Source organism: Nicrophorus vespilloides, unplaced genomic scaffold (assembly GCF_001412225.1).
Source record: "Nicrophorus vespilloides isolate i.1.1-1 unplaced genomic scaffold, Nicve_v1.0, whole genome shotgun sequence".
In the NCBI taxonomy this organism is placed as follows: Eukaryota; Metazoa; Arthropoda; class Insecta; order Coleoptera; family Silphidae; genus Nicrophorus; species Nicrophorus vespilloides.
The window spans coordinates 589,884-610,685 of NW_017100111.1; the positions used below are offsets into that span (position 1 = coordinate 589,884).

Here is a 20,802-nt window from a genome sequence, read left to right on the forward strand (position 1 = left end):
TGGAGTCTTAGAGGGGTTTATGAATATTAAATGAAATATTTTTAATTAACTTTATTGTATACATCGGTGTTTTTATTGAGAAGTCAACAATACAATAGTTGATCTCATGGATTATTAAATAAGAGTTACATTCTCCTCTTAAGTTAGTATTTCTTAAGTAAGTGCTCTTCCTTGGACTCTCCCAAGTAAGACCATGTTCTTCGTTGGACCCTCTTACTAAGACTTCCTCTCAGTTCGATCTCCTGACTAAGACTATATTATATAATACAAAAATGTGTTAATTTCAAAGAGGGGTTGTGAGGGAAGTATGGAAATCAGTTTTGAACTTGTGGAATATACAACCGTTTCTTTATCTAAGTTTTATAATCCTACCCAAATATTTAGGGGCGGAAAAAGGCTGTTAAGTGATGATACAATAGACGCAACTATACGAAATACAGAAATCTATGATAAGTTATGTAGTACAGTGGTACTCAAACCCTGGTCCGCGGACCTTTACCGGTCAAATGGGCTTTCCATGGACAACAGATTATTTACATTTTTATTATATTCTGAATCCATTATTTTTGCAATTTTCGCATTATTAAGTGGCGTTTTTATATTATTTCATATTTAGAATCTTATCGTCGGGATTAAAACTTTTGAGTTTACTGGTCCGCAAGATTCAATATTTGGAGTTTGATCCGTGAGGTCAATAAGGTTAACAATCAATCAACAAAAATACAATTTATCATTTTGTAGATCAACTAATAAATATTTGTATTTTAAAATGAAATTTTACGTTCTAAGTAGCTGTTTTTTTTCTGTTTTCAAGCGCCTACTTAATATATGAATTCACTTCGAATCACGTTCGCTCGGCTTTGTTGTACCATATATAAGCTTTTTTATGCTTGTTTGGAGTGAAAAGCTTCAGAATAAATGATCTTACAAAGAGCGTACGGGCGTATGCAAGGATGCGAATCAGCGTAAAAGCACGATCAATTCTGCTCTTATCATTATTTATGAACATCTTCGGACATATCATATTCATATATTTATATTCATATTCGGACATATCATAACCCGCACATACACTGACAGTATTCTCTTTTATTATTGTTTGATTTCAAAGAATAACTTATATATAATAGAAGTTCAAATATATTATATATTTACTAAAGATTTGGTCCTTGAGGAGAAAAAAGACAATGTATAAAGTGTCTTTACAAGCTTTCAATTTTCTCGATTACAATTGTAAATAAGCACTCAAAATAAAGATAAATATTCAGCACTTTCCAACGTGCTATCTGTCATCTTTGTAGCTATTGCCGATTTCATGTAATTTGTAAAATTCGAACTTTATTAAAAATATTATGAAAAAAGTTTGAATATTAATGGGAAAAATACAGCAGCATTTATCGATTTTCATTGCGGAAATATAATATATAGCTTTAATAAAATTGTGGCTGCGCCGGGATACGAGATAATATTTGATACATATAATGACAATAAAAGCATGACCAAAACCGTGGGACGGGAAAGGTCAAAAACCTATAGGCTTTAGGACCAAAATTGAGTTAACATTACTAAACTGGAAGTGCGAACTTATAGGTGACTTATGTGTTGATTAAATATCGAACTAGAATAGTCGCATTCATCTAGAAGCGGCGTTTGGGGTCGTGACTTAATAATAGTTTTTTTTTTGTAAATTTAAATATTTATTTTGGCAGCATTGTCGTCTGAAGTTTTTTCTATTTATTTGACATATTTACTTGTAAAATTTTTATACAAAAAGCTTTTTATTTATTTCTCTTTACGCAAATAATATTTATTCGTATTTAATTGAGTGCTATTATTTATTTGGAATTTGATCCAATTAATAAAATAATTACCCTAAACATTTTGTTGGTACAAATTAAATTGTATGTTGGTTCTTCACCTGATGTTACTTTCTCACACTATAATTACGCTTTTAATATGCTCTTTTTTATCTTCGTAATTGCAGAAATAATAACCAAAGTTTAATTGTTTAATCTCTTCGGGTTTTTATATATTAATCGCGACGTCTGCAGAGTGAGTGTTTTATGTATTGATGGTAGTATGTCGTCAAGTCTTAGAAACAAATGAATAATTACTGCTTTCCTGGCATTTCTAGTCGATCGTCAAATGCAAATAAAGAAAAAAACAAACTTTTTGGATCGGTCAAGGATTGCGGGCGTCGAGTTCGAAACTTTGATACGGTTAAAATTAAACGTGATTTTGACGAAGATTAATGTGCTCAGATTGTTCGTTAACATTCATTAAAATCAGACACGGCTTCAAACCAATTACAATACGAATTACAATGAAGATTTTGTACACCAATAAATATTAAAGCTCAATAAACGAAATGATATAAACAATTATTTTCTAATAATTTAAAACATCAAAGAAAAGCTTAGCTTTTTATTTATATGATATTAAGCATATTTCAAGTCATTTGTAAGTCTTTATGTGTTGCAAAGCGTAAGAAACGGTACAATAATTGTACAATCTTTTAATGATATACAATTTTCTAAATTGGAAACATTCAGAAACATTACCAGAAAGATTTGATCTGTTAATAAATAATTCATGCAAATTACTAATGCATATTAAAATGTAGAAGGATATAAATTAATGAATAATTTAAAAATTGTCGGTCGGCGAAGTATGAAATACGCTCATATAAATTTTATATGTAGAACTTTCGTTATTATTTCTGCAAAAGAGAAGATAAAAAGGAATACGCTTTAGAGGATTTAGACCGTAATTACAGTGTGAGAAAGGAACATCGGTTCGTTATTATTAACTTCCATGATAGTTCAGTCGTTATTCATATGCTAATTGTTTCATATAGTTTTTCACGTATTAAAAAAAAGTTTTTCAGTTGAATAAAACTTAAGCTAATTATTCGTTGCGCGATGTTTGCAAAGTACTTTGGAAAATTAGTTTTACACGTAATTAGCGATCAGTTTTCCAAAATTGAAACACGTTTTCCCATATAAACTAATGTAAATTACCTTAATGCGTTCCATGACGTAGAAAAAAAAAGTATAACTTGGTCTCGTGTACACAAGTTTTAAAAATGATGTAGAAGACGCGCAATTCGGGACTTCTCTTCACATCACTCGTTATGCGAAACGTTGCTCGTTAAGCGAGTCATTTTACATACAATTCATTTTGTTCGTTATGCGAGGTGCTCGTTAAGCGAGGTTCCACTATACTTGTAAAATAAATTATGATTGCTTTCAGTACAAACTCAATAATAAATTTAATATGGAATTTTAACTGCGTTACATCATTTTCTGTATTAATAACTAAAACTAAATGTCTAATTGCTTACCAAATTTAATATTAAATCACTTGCATCAACAAATATCAGCATTTAACTTACGTCATTAATAAATAAATAAAAAAAACGTCAGAAAACATTGCTGCCAAAATAAATATTTAAATTTAAAAAAAAAACTATTATTTTACCATTCCAGTTCGAAACAACATAATTAATCTTAGTGCCACCACCAAAATAAATAAAAAATAGTAATAGTAATAGTAACATATATATATATACATAGTTTATATATATTTAAAGTAAAAGCAAAACCAACAGCAGTTCTTTTTATAAATTGAACAAACGTTTGGTGAACATTATATTTAATCCCTTAAAAAAAAGTAATTTGCTTTGTGTCATGACAGCAACATTTTTGTAATTTTGTTTATATTAAATACACACTCTATATTTCAAAATCATTACTATCTAATCGATTTATAGTTATATTTAGAAATTCAATGTTGGTGAAACTTGGAAGGGGATGAAATAATAGGAACATTTGTATTTTCGATGTTGGCGGTTTGAACACTATAATATGAATTTGACATTCGAAGTTGCCTTGAGAAATAATTGAATTTAAAATCTGTTTAAACTTGTATAAAATTAGTTCGACAATTACAAATATTAATAAATTGATTTATTTATTAAGTATTTCCAATAATAATGCAAATGTACACTGTTTAAAGTCGTATTTGGAAATTCAATGTTGGTAAAACCTGAGGTGGATGAAATAATATAATTAATTCAACAGGAATATTTGCATTTTCGTTGTTGGCAGTTTTAAATAGTGTTAATACAAATATGACGTTCGCATTTTGCTTGCGAGAAATAATTGAATCCGAAATGTATTTAAACTCGTGTCAACGTGACAAAACGTGCGCGTTTTGTGTTCGCTTCAACGTTGTGTTCACTAGGTCTGAACAGTTCGAAAGTTTATTAAAGTTGTTGTAGCGAATTGCATCGAATTAAGCATATAAACTCACCCAAATTCCGTTTAGAATTCGGAGTGATCGCAAGTGTGTTGCTCCCAGTCGCCGCCACTTTTACAACTGTTTTCTCCAACAAATGTCACAAAGAAAAAAATGTATGAACAAAAAATGACAGGTAAATTTTGACAACCCAGATTATGTCCACGTTCACATCGTACAGAAACTTTTCAACGTTTTTCCCCGGGCGTAATCTTCTTCGTAAAGACCTTGTTTTTCTTTGCTGAAACTTCGCAACTTTTTCTTTCTTTCTGTTACTTCGTGTTTCTCATACTGTGTTTCGGGAGAGACGAGAGCGGCGATGTTCGGCGTCGGGACGGCGGCGTCGAACTGGCGGGCGTCGAGCGCGCATCCCCTAAATTCTAAAACAACCCCTTTTGCCACATCTCCGTTTTCCGTCCCTCTTCTAGTCAACGGATGATGCATTGTGCTTCCGGTCGAGTGGAACAAAGATACACTTACCTTCGTTTTTCAACAACTTCCGTTTCCGCTAAAAACATATGATGATCCACGCAATTTCCTACGTAAAAAGTAATGAAAATTCCAATATTGAATGAAAACATACTGCTGATATTTGAACCCTTTTTATAATATTTTCTTTCACTTTTGCCCCGGCGGAAATCATATTCGATTCATAGAATTCTCCAATATATGGATTGTATTTTTTTTTTTTGTATAATATAGGATTTGTATGGAATTTTCATAAATATTCCGGGGCGTCAACGGAAATGGGATTTGTTTTCTTATCGGAAAAGGAGGAAACACACCGTCCTTTATTTGCCCACATCAATCAATATCTGATGGGAATGTGCAATTTCGTGAACAATTCGAGAATAAATAAATCATTTGATCTACTTCTTTGTATTTGTACGCCCGTAAATTATTAATTTTTGATATTCTTGAAGTTCACTGTACACTTGGTTCTCTTTCTATGGGGTAGATACGTTCCACAGGAAAACGCATAAAAATAAATCGCACAAAAAAGGACTAGACACACGTATAAAAATAAAGGATACGTTCCATATTTTTTTAAAACCGCATAAAACTAAATCAATGAGTTATAATATACCGAAAATCGCATAACCCTTTTGGGTTTATTAAATTTCAGAAAAAATAATTAGTCTTACTATATTCTTTCTGAAATGTTTATTCATAATTTTATAAAAACGTTAACAATCATAGACAAGTTTATTAAATTTCAAAAATATAATCTTAACATATTCCTTCTAAATTTATACGGAAAAAATTTACAAAAAAAAAATACAGATTTTTTTTATGAAAGTTAATCTTTCTTTAGAATTATCGTCGCTATATGAGAGTGTTCGGCATAATTTGCGAACTGGTTCGAAATCACTTTCATCACTAGAAGAGATAGTCAGCATATCAGATCTATGTCCTGAAGATAATGATTCTTCACAAGTAAAATTAGTCTCAACTTCGCATGTTGTTTGACAATATAATCAGTGATTAAACTTTGCGATGGCTTTGCTATTTTTTTGTACAATCCCTGATATCCAGAAATGCAATTCTGAAGCTCGCGTTGAAACTTGAATGCTCGTTCAGAATTATCATCTTTTTCGATGAAATGGTTTGCCAATTTGTGTCAAAACGTGTCAAAATGGCCTAAAATAGTTATTTAGAAAAAATGCTTCTTGAAATAAAAACCGCATAAAAAGAGTACACAAAAAAAGAGGACCGAGTATATTTAGAATTGTTGGTAAAACAATTAATGCAATTTTAAATAGTGTTAATAGAAATGTGACGTTTGCAATTTGCTTGGAACCTGGAATATTTCGGGAACAATTCAAGATTTTTTTCTATGTCATATAATTTTATTTACAATCTGTTCATCAATGTAAACAATTAGTAAATTTAAGATCGCGGTTGACATTAAATGGACAATATTTCCCGGTGGATAGTTACCATTATGATGAACAGTGTCATTGTCCATCGACTTGGCTGAAGGTCCATATGCTGAACCTCATTCATTTGACTGTTCATCTGTGATGAACGATGGCCCTATTTCTACAAGCACCGAGAGGGCTCACAAAGGGCCTAGCTTGACCAGGATACGAACTTAACTATTCGGCAATAAGTAATTCAAGAATTTAAATAAATTATTAATTTTCATCATTGTTTTTTCTTGGTATTAATTTTGGTGAAAGAAAAAATAGAGTTGATTCATTAAATTTTTGTTGTGTGAAATTTTGAAAGTGAATTCGGACTGATCGAAGCCGCACTTTCGAGAGGTATATTTCTGTGTTTTTTTTTTAAAGAATTTCCGAACGAATATGTGTGATTTATTTTCCCTAGTTGTTTAATTATTCTCATGTGCACGAATCAACTCGAATCAATGTTTGCAATCATCAGAATCGCTTTGATCCAAAGTCAACATAGCTTGAAATTTAGTAGCGATTCGAAGTTTATAGTTTCCGCTTTAACAGCGTTAATAAAAAGTGCAAAACATTTTCATATTTCAGTGATTTTTCTTTTTTTCAGGGTAGTTAATGTATTAAAAAACAAAATGTAAAACTCTCAAAATTCACTTGTTTAATAAGAATAGTATATTAGTTCAGGAATTAAACTCTTGTTTTTCTACTTCCGGAATGTAATTATACGTAAAGTGGTGATTAAATATCGATTGGAAAACAATTTAATTGCAAACATTAAAGGCCTAAGGGTAGTTTGCTTGATACCCACCCGGCGCCTTGTTGTGGCATTACGTGCATTTATTTGACAGAATCAATTAACTAATCTAACGAGGATTTCTGCAATCAAGAGTGGAGACTTCATAAAAATGTCAGAAAAAGTTTAATTAGTCTCTCGAGTATTTTAAATGCATAATACAAATTTCATTTTTTTTTTAATTATACACTTGATTTCTGCAAACAAATAAGTTTTCATAAAATAAAATTCACACTGTTGCTTTTCTATCATTGTTTTGAACGAATCTGCAAGTGCCATTTCACCAAAGGATGTTTCTACTCGACCCACTGCGCTAATTTCTAATGAACTTGTGCTGATGCTTTATTGTAGTTGGAAGAATAATGACTTGTCAATCTTGACTTTAGAAAAATGAAAAAATCCAACCGTGAATCCGCACAAATATATAAGAAACGGTGCGGATCGAAATCCGAATGTCGAAATTTCGGTTGTCGGGATTTCGATATAGACCCATATGAAATCGCCTTTTCCGAAACAGCAAAAATCGAAATATCAACATTATTCTGTCCCAAACCAACACAGACACCACTAATCGTCACTTTAGATTCTTGAGCAAACTTTCTACCACAAGTCGAGCGCGTCCTCATCTAATATTTGCTTGTAAAGGCACACATACACATCTCATATAACCTTGCGTTGCTCTTTTTATTCATTTTTGTTTTCACAGCATACTAAGTAGAATTTTAGATAGTACCACCTAAATATTAATATGTAAGTCTTTCAAGTTCACTTTATGTTAAATCAAAATCTGTATAGTACGGTAGTCAATTTTGAATGGAAATTTGAAACAAATCCAATTATGAACAAATCCGATTTTTGATTTGCGTCGCATTTCGAATGTGTAAGTCATATACGTCATATAGGGCCTGTCATATCGACGTGACCATTTGGATGTTACATTTCTGCGTTATTCATGTGCAGCCGTCAATCAAACGAAATTGAGTGCAAATAACTCGATCGATTCGTTTCGATACAATTTTTGATTTAATCTTCAATTCAATTTGATTGAAAACGAAACTTTTATTATTGCTGTAAATATTTTTACTGTTTATATATCGATTACGCAGACGCTCGATGGGTTTGAAAACTTTTTGTCCTCTTGGACCCGCGCCTCCCAGGGCGCGGACTCTTGCCAAAAATTTTTAATAAATTAATTTTGATGCCATAACATCTTCAAATAAATAAAACGTGTCTATATTATTTAATCTATTATAACAATAAAAGGTAAGGGAGGCGCGGAAAAAAAAAATTGTTTTCGGGGAGGCGTAGTAGCATAAAGTTTGGAAACCGCTGCTATAGGGGCTATCGATAATTTTCAATAACGATGGCGTTGACCTTAAAACTTTGAAGCTCGAAGGGTGCTTTGGAAAGCTTAAACTTTCATCTTTAAAATGACATTTGTGTTGCATACAGCTAAAATGATAATAAAAAGAATGTACAATTAACTGCAGTCAATTTGTCTCAAGTATCTTCATTTTGAACGTAAAAAGAAATAATCTTTAAAAGAAATAAATTTAAGCGATGATTTTGATTATACTTGTTAAATGGATTGAGTAACCCAGATTCGAGAGACCGACGTTGCAATGGGGCTCGTTCGCATCGTCTGATAAGATTAACTGCGACGATCAATTTTCATTTTCTTGCATCTCGCATAATCCTTGCAGATTGAATTGTTCTCATTACTATTAACAACGCAAAATTATAGAATTAGTTCTATTTTATGTAATAATAAAATATATTATATAAAATGGGAAATATTGGTATGAAACGCGATATGCAAATAATTAAAGTTTACTCAGATATGTTTCATTTTTATGTAAACAATTTTGTGAACGCAATTCACATTTTCGTTTTTATCTACATTTTATTGTTCCCTAGCGTATATTTTTTTTATAGAATGAATCAAAAATTGAAATAACTAACTGAACTGTATTGTTTTTAGTCCAGTTTCAAACATTGCAGTACAATTTTTGAGAATGTACAAAAAAAAAACTACATACGTGTAATAATATACTCGAATACAACATCTACATAAATAATGGTAATGATGAGGATATGAAGCGAGGATGATGTTACTTAATTAGGTCGGAAATTATTTTTGTTTTAGAAATGTTCCCGGTTTTAATTAGAACTTTGTTTTTTTTTTTTCGTATGCTTTTTTAGCGCCATGTTTCCTGCACTAATGAAGAAAGCTTAAAGGAAATAATGAAATTGTGGGGGAAAAAAATAAACTGATTAGTGTATATCCACTTACTGCTTGTTTGCAATTGTTTTAAAACGTGCACTAAATTGAATTGATTGATGAAATTGAGAAAGTTGATAATGCTAACTTGACACTTATATTGATTGATCGGGTAAAAGTGGAAGAAAATGGATATAGATTCTACAGAAAAAAAATGTATAAAAAGAAAGAAAACGGTTGTAAGTAATCATGTTAAAAGGTTTTGCACAAAAAAAAAATGATCAATATGATATTTTTATTTAATGAGTAAATGTTTACTAGATCATTTATTATTATTTTATTTTATGAGAAATATGGGTTAAACGGTGGTCCATCCTGGGAAACTAGTTGCTTTGTTGAAAACTTGTTGCGGACAAAACAATTTGACGTACGCTGTCAGAATCGAAAGTTTCACGTGGTGGCGTGTTTTGGTAGCTCAAGTGACGCCTCTGCAGAAGTAACGTTAAAGCTTAATCAAAAACATAGATTCGTAACCTCAACTTGACTTCTTATTCTTCTTCCTTTCGTCATACTTTACTTCTTGTCAAATCAAATATTCTTCTTCTTTCCTTCTTTCTTTCATTTAGATTGTACCGCCCACAATTTCGCCAGTTTCCGCCGCGTGCTCAATAGGAACAAAAAAAGCAAATATTAAAAGTAACATTCCTCAACATGACATTTCCATCAGAGAAAGACTAGTGGCGCCTCGCTACCAATTTTGTATAAGTATAATATACTGTGTAAAAGATATTTGTCTACGTTTTATGGATTTTCCTGTATAGCAGAAGTGTTTATCATTTATAAGTAATTTAATTTCCTGAAGATTTAGTATCAGTAGAGAACGAGTTACCACTGAAGGTATTAAGAAGAGTATTTGGGTTTCACGCGGAAAACGGAGATTTGATCTCCATTCATTCGTTAAAGATAATTTGAAACTGCGGATATCAAAATAAGGGTTTACTTCGTTGAGCCGTTGATAGTTCGAACATGAGCCTAATGGATTGGAGGCTCCAATTAAAACGTTATAAACTTGAAGCGGCGAAAATTCCGTGTGGAAACGCGACTCTCTGGCTATCAAAGCGACCCTTTGATGTTCAACGATCCAATTATGAAACTAAGATGACGGAATTAAATGCTTCCAAATGACTTGCATAAAAACAATGTCGCAATTTGTGAGTGTGTGTGTGTGAACCGCCGACAACGCCGCCTCTGACTCTCGTGACAAGTTGTTGGTGGAGACCTCGGAGAGGGGTGGTCCTAAGCCCCGGAAAAAAAAAGGATTTATGAGGAAAGTTATAACAACTTTTCTTTTCACATATTTCTCGCCGAAAAACCCTCTCTCTCTCTCCCTCTCTCTCACACTAGACCTACAACGAAAGCAGGTACACCTTTTTTCCCCTTTTACTAAACGCATTTCCGTCCAAATTATATTTGAAGCGAAAGAGGAAAAACGAAAAATAAATAGAGAGACGCACACGTGCAAACGGAAATGACACGTTTCGTTTCCTACAGTTTGCTTGGAATAATGCGAATGAAAAGGAATGACGAAAGAATGTATATATATATAACCGGATCTGAAAGGACTGTTACGTGTAAAAACTTTTTGTTCCGAGCTGCAGCGTTTCAGTTTGCATTTAGAATTTATTATTTTCTCTGTCAGAATGCGAAACTTGAATAAACTCATTCGGAACAGGAGAGAGAAGTTTCATCGGATACGTGTGTTACTTACAGAATTTCATTTGCAATCTCCTATGTTAATAAGTGCATGTATTATGTCTTTCTTTTACGGAGCGGATTATCTGGATTAATTTCAAGTTAGGAACTATTTAGGTAAATAAAGTTTCCTTGTTAGTTACCTCCCCAAGTTTGGTAAATCTAATTTTGTTCGGGCGAATCCGTACGAAGTTTGACTTTTCCGCTCTGCCTTTCTCTCCAATTTTCTTCCTGTCACCTGTCTGTGTGTGTGAAAAAGTTCCGTTTAATTGATTTCGCTAATATCGCGCAACTCTGAGTGCCAACAATTTCCGATATAATCGAATTAAGTTCGGCCAAGTTCAAGTTACTAGAATGTTGATGAAAATCAAAGAATTATCACTTTCAAATTTTGCTTTACTACATCGTAATTATCTTTTAATTATCACAGTTCACAGTTATGTACTTGATTAAATATGTAATGTAAAAACACTGTTTTATCGAAGCATCAAAAAAAGTTTCTTCAAGTTTGACAGTGAATTACGACTAAATGACTAACGATACAATACACGTTTTAAAGACTGAATATTTAGCTTTAATTTGGTTGCTTAGTATACTTTTCGTGATGTAAGCATAAATGTAAAAATGAGATGTTTTGTTCAAATCGATTTTTTTTTATTTTAGTATTAAAGTAATCTATCATCTTACATAGATATCAAGCCTTATGAATGTGGTAAAAATAAAAATAAAAAAAGACACTATAATAGTTAATGAAGAGATGATCCAGCAACCTCACTTCACATATACAATTTATCCACTTGCAAACATTGATTTATTGATTATTAAAATCGGTTTTGTAAGTCTTGCGGTTTAAACCTCTTCAGTCTTCGATGATGATCTGCAGTATGCATCAGCTCCGTAGCCAGTTGGTTTGGATAATTCTCTAGCCGATTATGGTATCTTGTGCTAGCCTTTGCTATTCCTTCCTTGACGAAACTGATGTTTGCTTGCCACAGTGACTTGTTGAAATGTAGACAAGTCCGCCGTGAAAAGCAGTTATAGCATATCGATTAATAAAAAAAAATACATATTTCCACCATGTTTTTTTCATCTTATTGTCCCACAAAAGATGTGTCAAAACTATAAATGTAGCCCTCTTTTGATCTTCTCGCATCATTACTTCATCGCCCCTTTGTTACATCCGTAGCAGAGTAGATATTTCGATTATTCATTGATGATTTCGTTTATTGCTATATTGCCATTGAATTCACGTAGTAGGAACGAATAGGAAGAGGGCACAAGATGAAAAAGGTCAATACCAAAAAACTCTTCTCGCGGCGCTGCACGAAATGGCCACGATTTGTTTTATTGCCTACCGCCGCAAAAGTTCTTTGTTCTTTTTACTCGCCAATTTATATTTATCGCATCGCCACAAAACGATCTTTTTCTTCGAGCATAAACACTTTCAAGAGCAAAAAAAAGGGGGAAATTTCTTAAATCTCCAAGCATTTTCTTGGTTTTCTCCCAATTGCAAATATATGGATTGAAAGAAATTGAAACAATTGATATAGAATACGTACAGTTTATGTTTCCTGTTACTTTACAGTCAAGCAATAAGAAGTTAAGTTATGGATGAGTCCCGATTTCAATTATCCTAGTAAGATTCTGGAAACTATTTGAAATGGAAAGAAAAGCTTTCCGAATGGAAAAAAACGAGTAATTTGAAAGCGTGCTTTGGATGCAAATATGCGCATCCCCTGAGCTCGCGTCATCCTCCCAAAAGGGACTAAGTCTAAGTCCATTATGTTGTTCCTTCGTCGAAGGCGAATGGATCGTGGATAATTGTCCGTGCATTTTCTCGGAAATCGCCAGTTATTTAATGTTGAACAAAGCGCCGGGGAATATTTACACTGCAGCACGTCTGCACATATAAATATATATAAATTTCGTTCAAAAATATAATTAATTCTCTCCGTCGTTTTATTAGTTTGAAGCTTAATGAAGTTTTGGCCAAACAATTTTCATTATATAATATTAATCCAGATCAATAATATTCAATTAATGTTGAGTCTCAATTAGTACTATTTATTATTTAAAAAGAATCACTATTGGCCCGCGGGCCGCATCTGGCACTCGAACCAATTATACACGGCCCGCGAATGCATTTCAATTGTTGAATATGTTGTGTTTAAGTGTTTCGTTAAATATTAATGCGAATGTCAGCAAATTGGATAAACTAAACTGTTTGCTCACAAAAGCACAAAACTAGACATAATATTTCTTATCCTGAATATAAATTATGCGATAATACATTTCACATTCAGCACGAAACAATTTTCACCCGGCACATCCACTATTTTGTGTGTACTGAACATCTCTGTTCCACACATTATCTTTCATTATAAATTGACCTCTTTTTATTAAATGCGTTATATCGATATGAAATATGAATACTTTGATGTTTATTGTGTCATCTAATATATTATTATTATTAATTCAACATATAACATTGTTGCTATTGAATTTTCTCTGCGCGAAATTCGAATCCGATAACCTGTAGTTTGGAAACTGGTGTGAATGTAACAAAGAAAATGAAATGCTTGCGAAGAAATTTGTTGTATAGTAATATAGTTGGCACTAAATCCCTTTGCGATAATGGAAAATTATCGATCTGCGTCATCCGTCTGGTTATTCGCATATTCAAACACCGAAGGATGTTTGGAGTTTGAGGAAGGAAATTGTGTAAACACCTAACCCCGATATCCGACTGGAGATAGTTTGCAAGCAATTAATAAGTTTTCTCGAATGCAGCACGGACGAACTTTAATAAAGGGACGCGCACATAGTTTACAATCAACTATTTCATCATTTAGATTTAATCAAAATATAATATCGGAATAATTACTTTTCTATCGCGGAAATCTGGAAAGTTTTAAAAATTATCAACCGAATTTGTTGTTAATGACACAGTTATGCAACACACATAACGCCTGTAGAAACGTCATGAATTATGTTGTCACTTCATTATTAACTAGATTGCGATTATCGTAATGCGTCGACAGGACGTAGCTAAATGGTTGAGGTTCTTCCTAAAGGAAAGAAGCAGGAGGAAGAAAAAAAAATGACTGTTATTTTATTGTTTACATTTTTACTGTGATCCTTAAGAACTTTCAAAGTATTTTATTTTTCTCATAAAACGTGGAAAAATCATTATTTTACTAAAAGTTTTAATTAATTTCTATACTTAAGTTGACAGACCTAATTGAATTTGAACAAATATTTTATATTGCATAAATTTATAGATGTCGCTACAGTTAACATAGCTAAATAAGATTTTCGAAAATGAAAAATCATAGATGTCTCTGGATAGTGCATTACACAATTTTGACGTATTTCGAGATGAAAATCTCAATTATTGATAACTTTATTGGATTCCTTTATTATGTTTATTATTTTCTATGGTAAAAAGGAATAAATTGAATTATATAATTTCACAAGAAATTTCAAATATTTAATTTTGAAATTTATCAAAATCAATTTAAATTTGAACAAATTTATTTATTTCTTTATTGAAATAAATTTAATATTTATTGGAGTATATTTTGACGAAAAAAATGTAGAAATTGAGAAAATTTGACAGTCTAAAATTGATATATTTTGTAGGATCAAAAAGGATTCTGATAAATTCTCTTTTTATTCGGTATCGTCGAGGCACTTTCCATTCGTGTTTTATTCGTGAAGGGCCGAAGCGTGCAAATTGATTGAGTCTGATAGAAATGCTACTTGTCAGATTGTTTTGTTCGTAAACAAATAAACGTCAGAAATGTCACATGTCAAACAAAAAAACAACAACTCACCTTTGAACTTTGACAGCCGTTTGTGAAGACGTCCGAGCCACGGTTCGAATATAATTACCGCCCCCTTGATTGTCACTTCATGAGCATTGTGTGGATGTTGGTTATTGCTTGGCGGTTGGTCGTTGGGGGGCGGCAAATTTGTATTTTTTTTCGGCGAAAACGCACGGATTCGAAATCACATCGCACACATCACGAGAAATCGTTCTTTCGATATTATTTTCGCTGCCACCTCCGCCGCCGCCCCCGACAATGCAAACCGGTGGTACTCGTGGACGTCGACAGGGGGCCAAGATCGATGACTAGGCCCACAATACTAGCACAGATAGCAGCAAAGTGGTTCAAATGCAACTTATACACAATTACTAATAATTTCAATTGGTTCACGCTAGGAAAATAATATTGATTCATACAGTTAAGAACGTTCTAAGACTTTATTGCTTTCAGGTACAGGTACAGGTATTTTTTAAAATATTTCTTAATAATCGTTTAAAATCTAACTTAATCTGTATCCTAGCCATGTATTGTACTTTTGTTCATGTTCGCTCTGTTTTAATAATATTGCAGTATATTAAAATCATCGGTGCTTCTATAAATTACGTAACGTTAGGACAAACTATTAGTAATAAATATATAATAAATAAGAAAGTATATTTGTTAATAACGGACGGACTACGAGGAATTGCCCTGAATCATGCCCTGAATCACTTTTTTGCGCTCAAAGTTGAGAGTTGAGATTACATTATTTACAAATAAGACACGTAAGAATGCATTTCCTTCTAATTCAACAACATCAAAAATGTATGCTTGGAAAAATTTGCAAATATCTCTGATCCTCTACTTGAGTTGTACCAGCACCATAAAGTATGTCACTGTTGCTCCAAGAACCTAGAAAAAAAATAATAATTACTGAAATTATATAAACAATTCTTTAACAATTGTTATGCGTACATTGACGAATAGTTTAAGAGATGCATATAATTTATTACCAACATTAATTCGGATAAGCCTGTGGCATTTAGCAATTCGTATTTCAAATGTGACAGCGAGTGAATAATGCATCTTTAACAACGGTCCCGACACGTACACTACGGTCTAATTCTGTAAACTCGTTCTCTAGGTATTTCATAAGTTTAAATTATTATAAGTAAATCCTGTTTCGCGTTAATTAAAGAAACAAAAAAATGTAAAGAAAACAAAATGTTTTCACAATTAAAATGAATGTGACAGTTTTGTTTCTTGTATATATAAATATGTATTTTTTTTGCAAAACAAAAATGAAAAGTAGAAATTTTGTTCAAATGTAGAAAAAGTGCGTAACGCAATGTATCGTGAAAGCCGTGTTTTTGTTTTGTTTTGCTTTTTGGCCGCTGTTATAATAATAATAATAAAATAGAAAGTCACTTTTCATTTGTGCAGTGACGAAAATATGGAACAACCGGTGCAATTAGCATTTGCATGCGAATTGGATTTGATTCAATAGTGTATTGATGCAATTTTGTTGCCATTTTCATTAGATTTTTAAGCATTTTGTTGTCATTTTTTTTTCATTAATTATTTGTTTAAAAAAATGACTAGTGGCTAATGATATAAGCGAAGTGTAAATAACAGGTCGGGTCGGCGGATATACCCGGAACGTATTAAAAGAATACACTGTTTATTGTACGCAATATACTACACTAGGTCCTCTTTTTATGCGTACTCTTTTTATGCGGTTTTGAAGTTATTATTATTATTATATTTAAAAAAAAATGCTTCTTGAAATAACTATTTTAGGCGATTTTGACACGTTTTGACACAAATTGGCAAACCATTTCATTTCGAAAAAGATGATAATTCTGAACGAGCATTAAAGTTTCAACGCGAGCAAAAAAAAAATAGCAAAGCCATCGCAAAGTTTAATCACTGATTATATTGTCAAAGGGAAAAAATCAACATGCGAAGTTGAGACTAATTTTACTTGTGAAGAATCATTATCTTCAGGACATAGATCTGATATGCTGACTATCTCTTATAGTGATGAAAGTGATTTGGAACCAGTTCGCAAATTATGCCGAACACCCCCAAATAGCGACGATAATTCTAAAGAAAAAAATGTGAAGAAAGATTAACTTACATAAAAATTTTCTGTATTTTTTTTTTTGTAAAATTTGTCTGTATAAATTTAGAAGGAATATGTTAAGATTATATTTTTCTGAAATTTAATAAACTTGTCTATGATTGTTAACGTTTTTATAAAATTATGAATAAACATTTCAGAAAGAAATAAGATAGTAAGACTAATTATTTTTCTGAAATTTAATAAACCCTTTTTTATGCGATTTTCGGTATATTGTAACTCATTGATTCAGTTTTATGCGGTTTTAAAAAATTATGGAACGTATCCTTTATTTTTATACGTGTGTCTAGTCCTTTTTTGTGCGATTTATTTTTATGCGTTTTTCCTATAGAACGTATATACCGCATAAAAAGAGAACCAAGTGTAATTCCAAAATGTAATTATGAAGAAAAAAATTAGATCAACTTACTGAAGCAAACAGATCCAAAGATATGGTGAAAAATTTGGCTCCGGATATGGACAAAGCCTTCTGACACTGCTGACAGACAATCTGAACGAAGGTCTTGGCTTCCTCGGATCCATCGTACCAATGACAACTGTATGCTGCTTCCATCACAGAAGAACTCTAATACACGGAAACATATTACATCATAACAAATGTAAATATGTTTGACTTACCTCTTCTATCAATTGGTTGCCGAATATACAGAAGAGAAAGACTTGAGCCAAAGCGTACAGCAAGTAACCGATAACGCTGGCAGCATATTTGGTTACGCCGTCAATCTGCAATAAAGAAATATCAATAATTAATCAATCTTCAATGCGTATGAGTGTTCAAATTTTACCTTTGTAGCTTGATAAGCCAATAGGGTTAAGGTAATAGTTGAAGTCAACATGTGGAATAGAAGTGCCACTCCGTAAGCATCACCAATTGCTGTGACCAATCTAATAGACACAACAATATTTCAATTTGCTAATTTTTTTCAAGTATTCCAAAGTTTTACTGTATACCTGACGACGTGCTTATGCCTTTCGACCCAATACTTTATAGCGGATCTGACCATCATCTCCTGTTTCTTCGTTAGACCGTTCGGACCGATTCCACCGTTCATCCCTCCTGGTCCGAATGTTTGCAACGCACCGGATCTGTAATTCACGCCCATCTCCTGCTGCGTATTGTACACTCCTTTGTAGTCCTGCTTCATGTTGTTGTAATCTATTGGAAGAAGTTAAAAAATTAAGCTTCGATTTAATTTAAACAATTATTTACCATTTTCGATTAAGTTGTCTTGAGATTTCGCGCTGTTCGCTCTGAAGAGATCCGCGCTCTTTGGAACGTACGTGTCGAGAGTAGCGGACAGTTCCATCAACGGTTTCATGATGGCTTTAAGGTGTTTCAGTTGTTCGCATGCGAATATAAGCCAAGAGCAGAAGAGCACATCCATTAGGTTGGATTGGAGCATGGAGAACAGCACGTAATATACCTGCGTAAAAATCGTTTCGAAACAATTGTATACAAAAAATCAATGGAAATTTGGTTAGTGAATTGAAGTCGCACAATGCGAGGTAAAACTAGTGTTGACTCGTTTAAGCTCAGGGGAAAAATATTAATAATAAGTGTACTTGAAATGATAGGTTTAGTGTTGATATTACATTTCACCTGAGCCATGGATGCTTTGCCAAGTACCTGCACTTCATCGGGAAAAAGGAGGACGAAAGGTGCTGGTACTGTGAAAAGGACGATAGCACTGAGTACACGCTATTTAGGTGCTGCAGATGGGTTGGAAGGAAGCACAAGGCGAAGGCAGAATTGGGAGTTTTGCTAGAGCTAGAAAATGTTATTAGTGAAATGCTGAAGAGTGCGGAGAGCTGCGTACATATCAGAGGTGCTAATAAGCAAAGAAGAAGACGAGCGGAGGCTGCAGAGGGCTTACGAGGATAGTGGCAGTGGAGCCCAGCATTAACATGATGTAGGGGAAGTGCCAGAGAGGCAAAGACAATCAGCATCGCAGAGTAGTATACAGGTTGATACAGGTCCATTATGCTGGCGAAGAAGGGGAGAGGTTTTTGTGTTGATATTAATTATCTCTTGGAAATAACCTTGTAGTTTTGTTTCAATCATATTTCCAGACCCAAAGAATAAAAGACACATCCTAGTTTACTTCTTCAAGTCATATCGATTTCTATAATTACTGATGCAATTAATATTAATTATTAATAATTTTGTACAGTTAATTTTATCTATATTTTATCTTTTTTGATTTCATCATCGCATCTATTAATTATCGCATTCACTATCGCATAATAATTTGTATACAATCTTGATATTTGTCAAAAAAAAAACTTAGTGATCTAACTTTTTTTAAGCCTAATGGAAGAAATTCGCTAGATGTTTGTTTTTGTCAAAACGTTTTATAAATTTTGTAAAATTAAGGAGAAGTGTTATTGAAACCTTAGAACTAATTTCAGATTTCATTTGTTTTACGTAGCAGAGACGATTTTGTGTCTACATTTTTATGTTTTAAATCAAATAATTAAAGCAATTCATTCATTCAACAAGTCTAGGTTCAAAAAAACGGGATTTTTTCCTAGTTGATACGCACAAAATTTAGTTGAAATCAAATATGTTTTACCTGGTAAACCAATGATAACATGTACGGCATTCCCGACATAGCGTTCCAAGGGTACCAAGCTTTAACCAGCAACCTGGGTATTTCTTCGGTGATGGTCTCGTTTTCATTGTTCGGATCCTTCTTCGTGTGCGTACTATCTCCAATGAACGTCAACGTTGTCCATGCTTTCAAACAGAAACAATGATTGAAGCAAAACGTTTAAAAAATTTGATGAATCGATGAATATTACAGACTGCACTGATGAGAGTAGTGGCCAAAACCACCATCAGAACTCTCCTCATCTTCGTCAGAGAGATGGAATGGTATCTGTTGTTGGATTCGACGAAAAGTGGATGACTGTTGGGCGAATTCCAAATACCCAACGTCCGATAAAACAGTTTCGATCGAATCGCAAAGTAAACGAATTTTGTAACGCAATGGGTGAAGAACAGAATGGTGATGGTGTTTGCGGCAAGATCGTTAACGTCGTCCGCTTCTTGCACCAAATTACCGAAAATACACCTGAAAAACGGAGTCTTCAATTTCTCGATCCTTCAATCGAATCGAAGACTCACCCAAATTGTAATAAAATCAGTATCAGATGGACGCAAGAATAGAAAATCCTGAGGGTGTGCAGAGCTCCGCTGTTATCTGCATGGTAATTGAAGAGAAAGTGTCCGGAGGCTTGCATCAGCCTGATGTTTGGCATCAGGTCTGTGACGAGACCTTGGGTCTTGAATTCCATCATCTTAAAGAAGCAGAAATTAAAGTTTATTAAAAAAAAAACTTTTGATTAACTTGGATTACCTTTGCTGCGTTTTTGCTGTTAATCCGAAACTGTGTGTGAAATATCGAAAATTATTTTCGTGCAAGAAGGTATCCTATATCATCTGTGGGTGTAGAACGTGTTGCACCTGAGACCTTCGCGTTTCGACTGGCCGTTGATGGACTGGGGGTGACTTATGTTCAGGGGTACGGGCACAAATAGAAAAGAACGGAAAGTCATTTCGTGGACCAATAATAAGGAATGTCGCATCGATTGAAGAGGAAGGCCATCCGATCCACCCAATCCATTTGTCCGTGTTCTCACAGGACTTCATAATTCACGAACGATCCTTATGGTTTATCTGAATTATGCATTAATTACTGCCCAACCCTCTGCAAGAAGATGCCATCCTCAAGCCCCCTCCCCCCAACCGCATCGATTATAGAATTATTGGACGCATCTATTATTCAATTGAATAAGACAAACCACCTCATACTAATCTGTTTTATTTTTTGGTACAAATTCCATGGAACAAAAAAAAAAACGTACGCGTGATT

At 33.2% G+C, this 20,802-nt stretch overlaps 2 protein-coding genes across 3 annotated transcripts in view; both read right to left on the reverse strand.

Moving 5' to 3' along the window:
- The window catches only part of LOC108568500 (ras-like protein family member 10B), a 34,055-nt gene extending 18,950 nt beyond the window's left edge, over window positions 1-15,105 (reverse strand). Inside the window, exon 1 of one of the 2 annotated variants that reach the window (XM_017929630.1) lies at window positions 14,812-15,105. The gene's annotated coding sequence lies outside the window, so the exon portion shown is untranslated. Of the gene's footprint in view, window positions 1-4,314; window positions 4,613-14,811 lie in introns of those variants that run through there. The other variant, XM_017929631.1, reaches the window with a different exon arrangement.
- A 208-nt stretch (window positions 15,106-15,313) lies between these two features.
- On the reverse strand, window positions 15,314-20,788 carry LOC108568495 (odorant receptor coreceptor). The gene is made up of 10 exons (XM_017929620.1): window positions 20,287-20,788; window positions 20,055-20,227; window positions 19,730-20,001; window positions 19,501-19,664; window positions 18,138-18,351; window positions 17,879-18,083; window positions 17,713-17,812; window positions 17,546-17,650; window positions 17,337-17,492; window positions 15,314-15,696 (listed from the first exon to the last, which is right to left on the reverse strand). Exons 2-10 carry the CDS (start codon window positions 20,225-20,227, stop codon window positions 15,646-15,648), a joined length of 1,440 nt encoding a protein of 479 aa, XP_017785109.1. The 5' UTR covers window positions 20,287-20,788; the 3' UTR covers window positions 15,314-15,645.
- Between the last annotated feature and the right edge of the window lie 14 nt (window positions 20,789-20,802).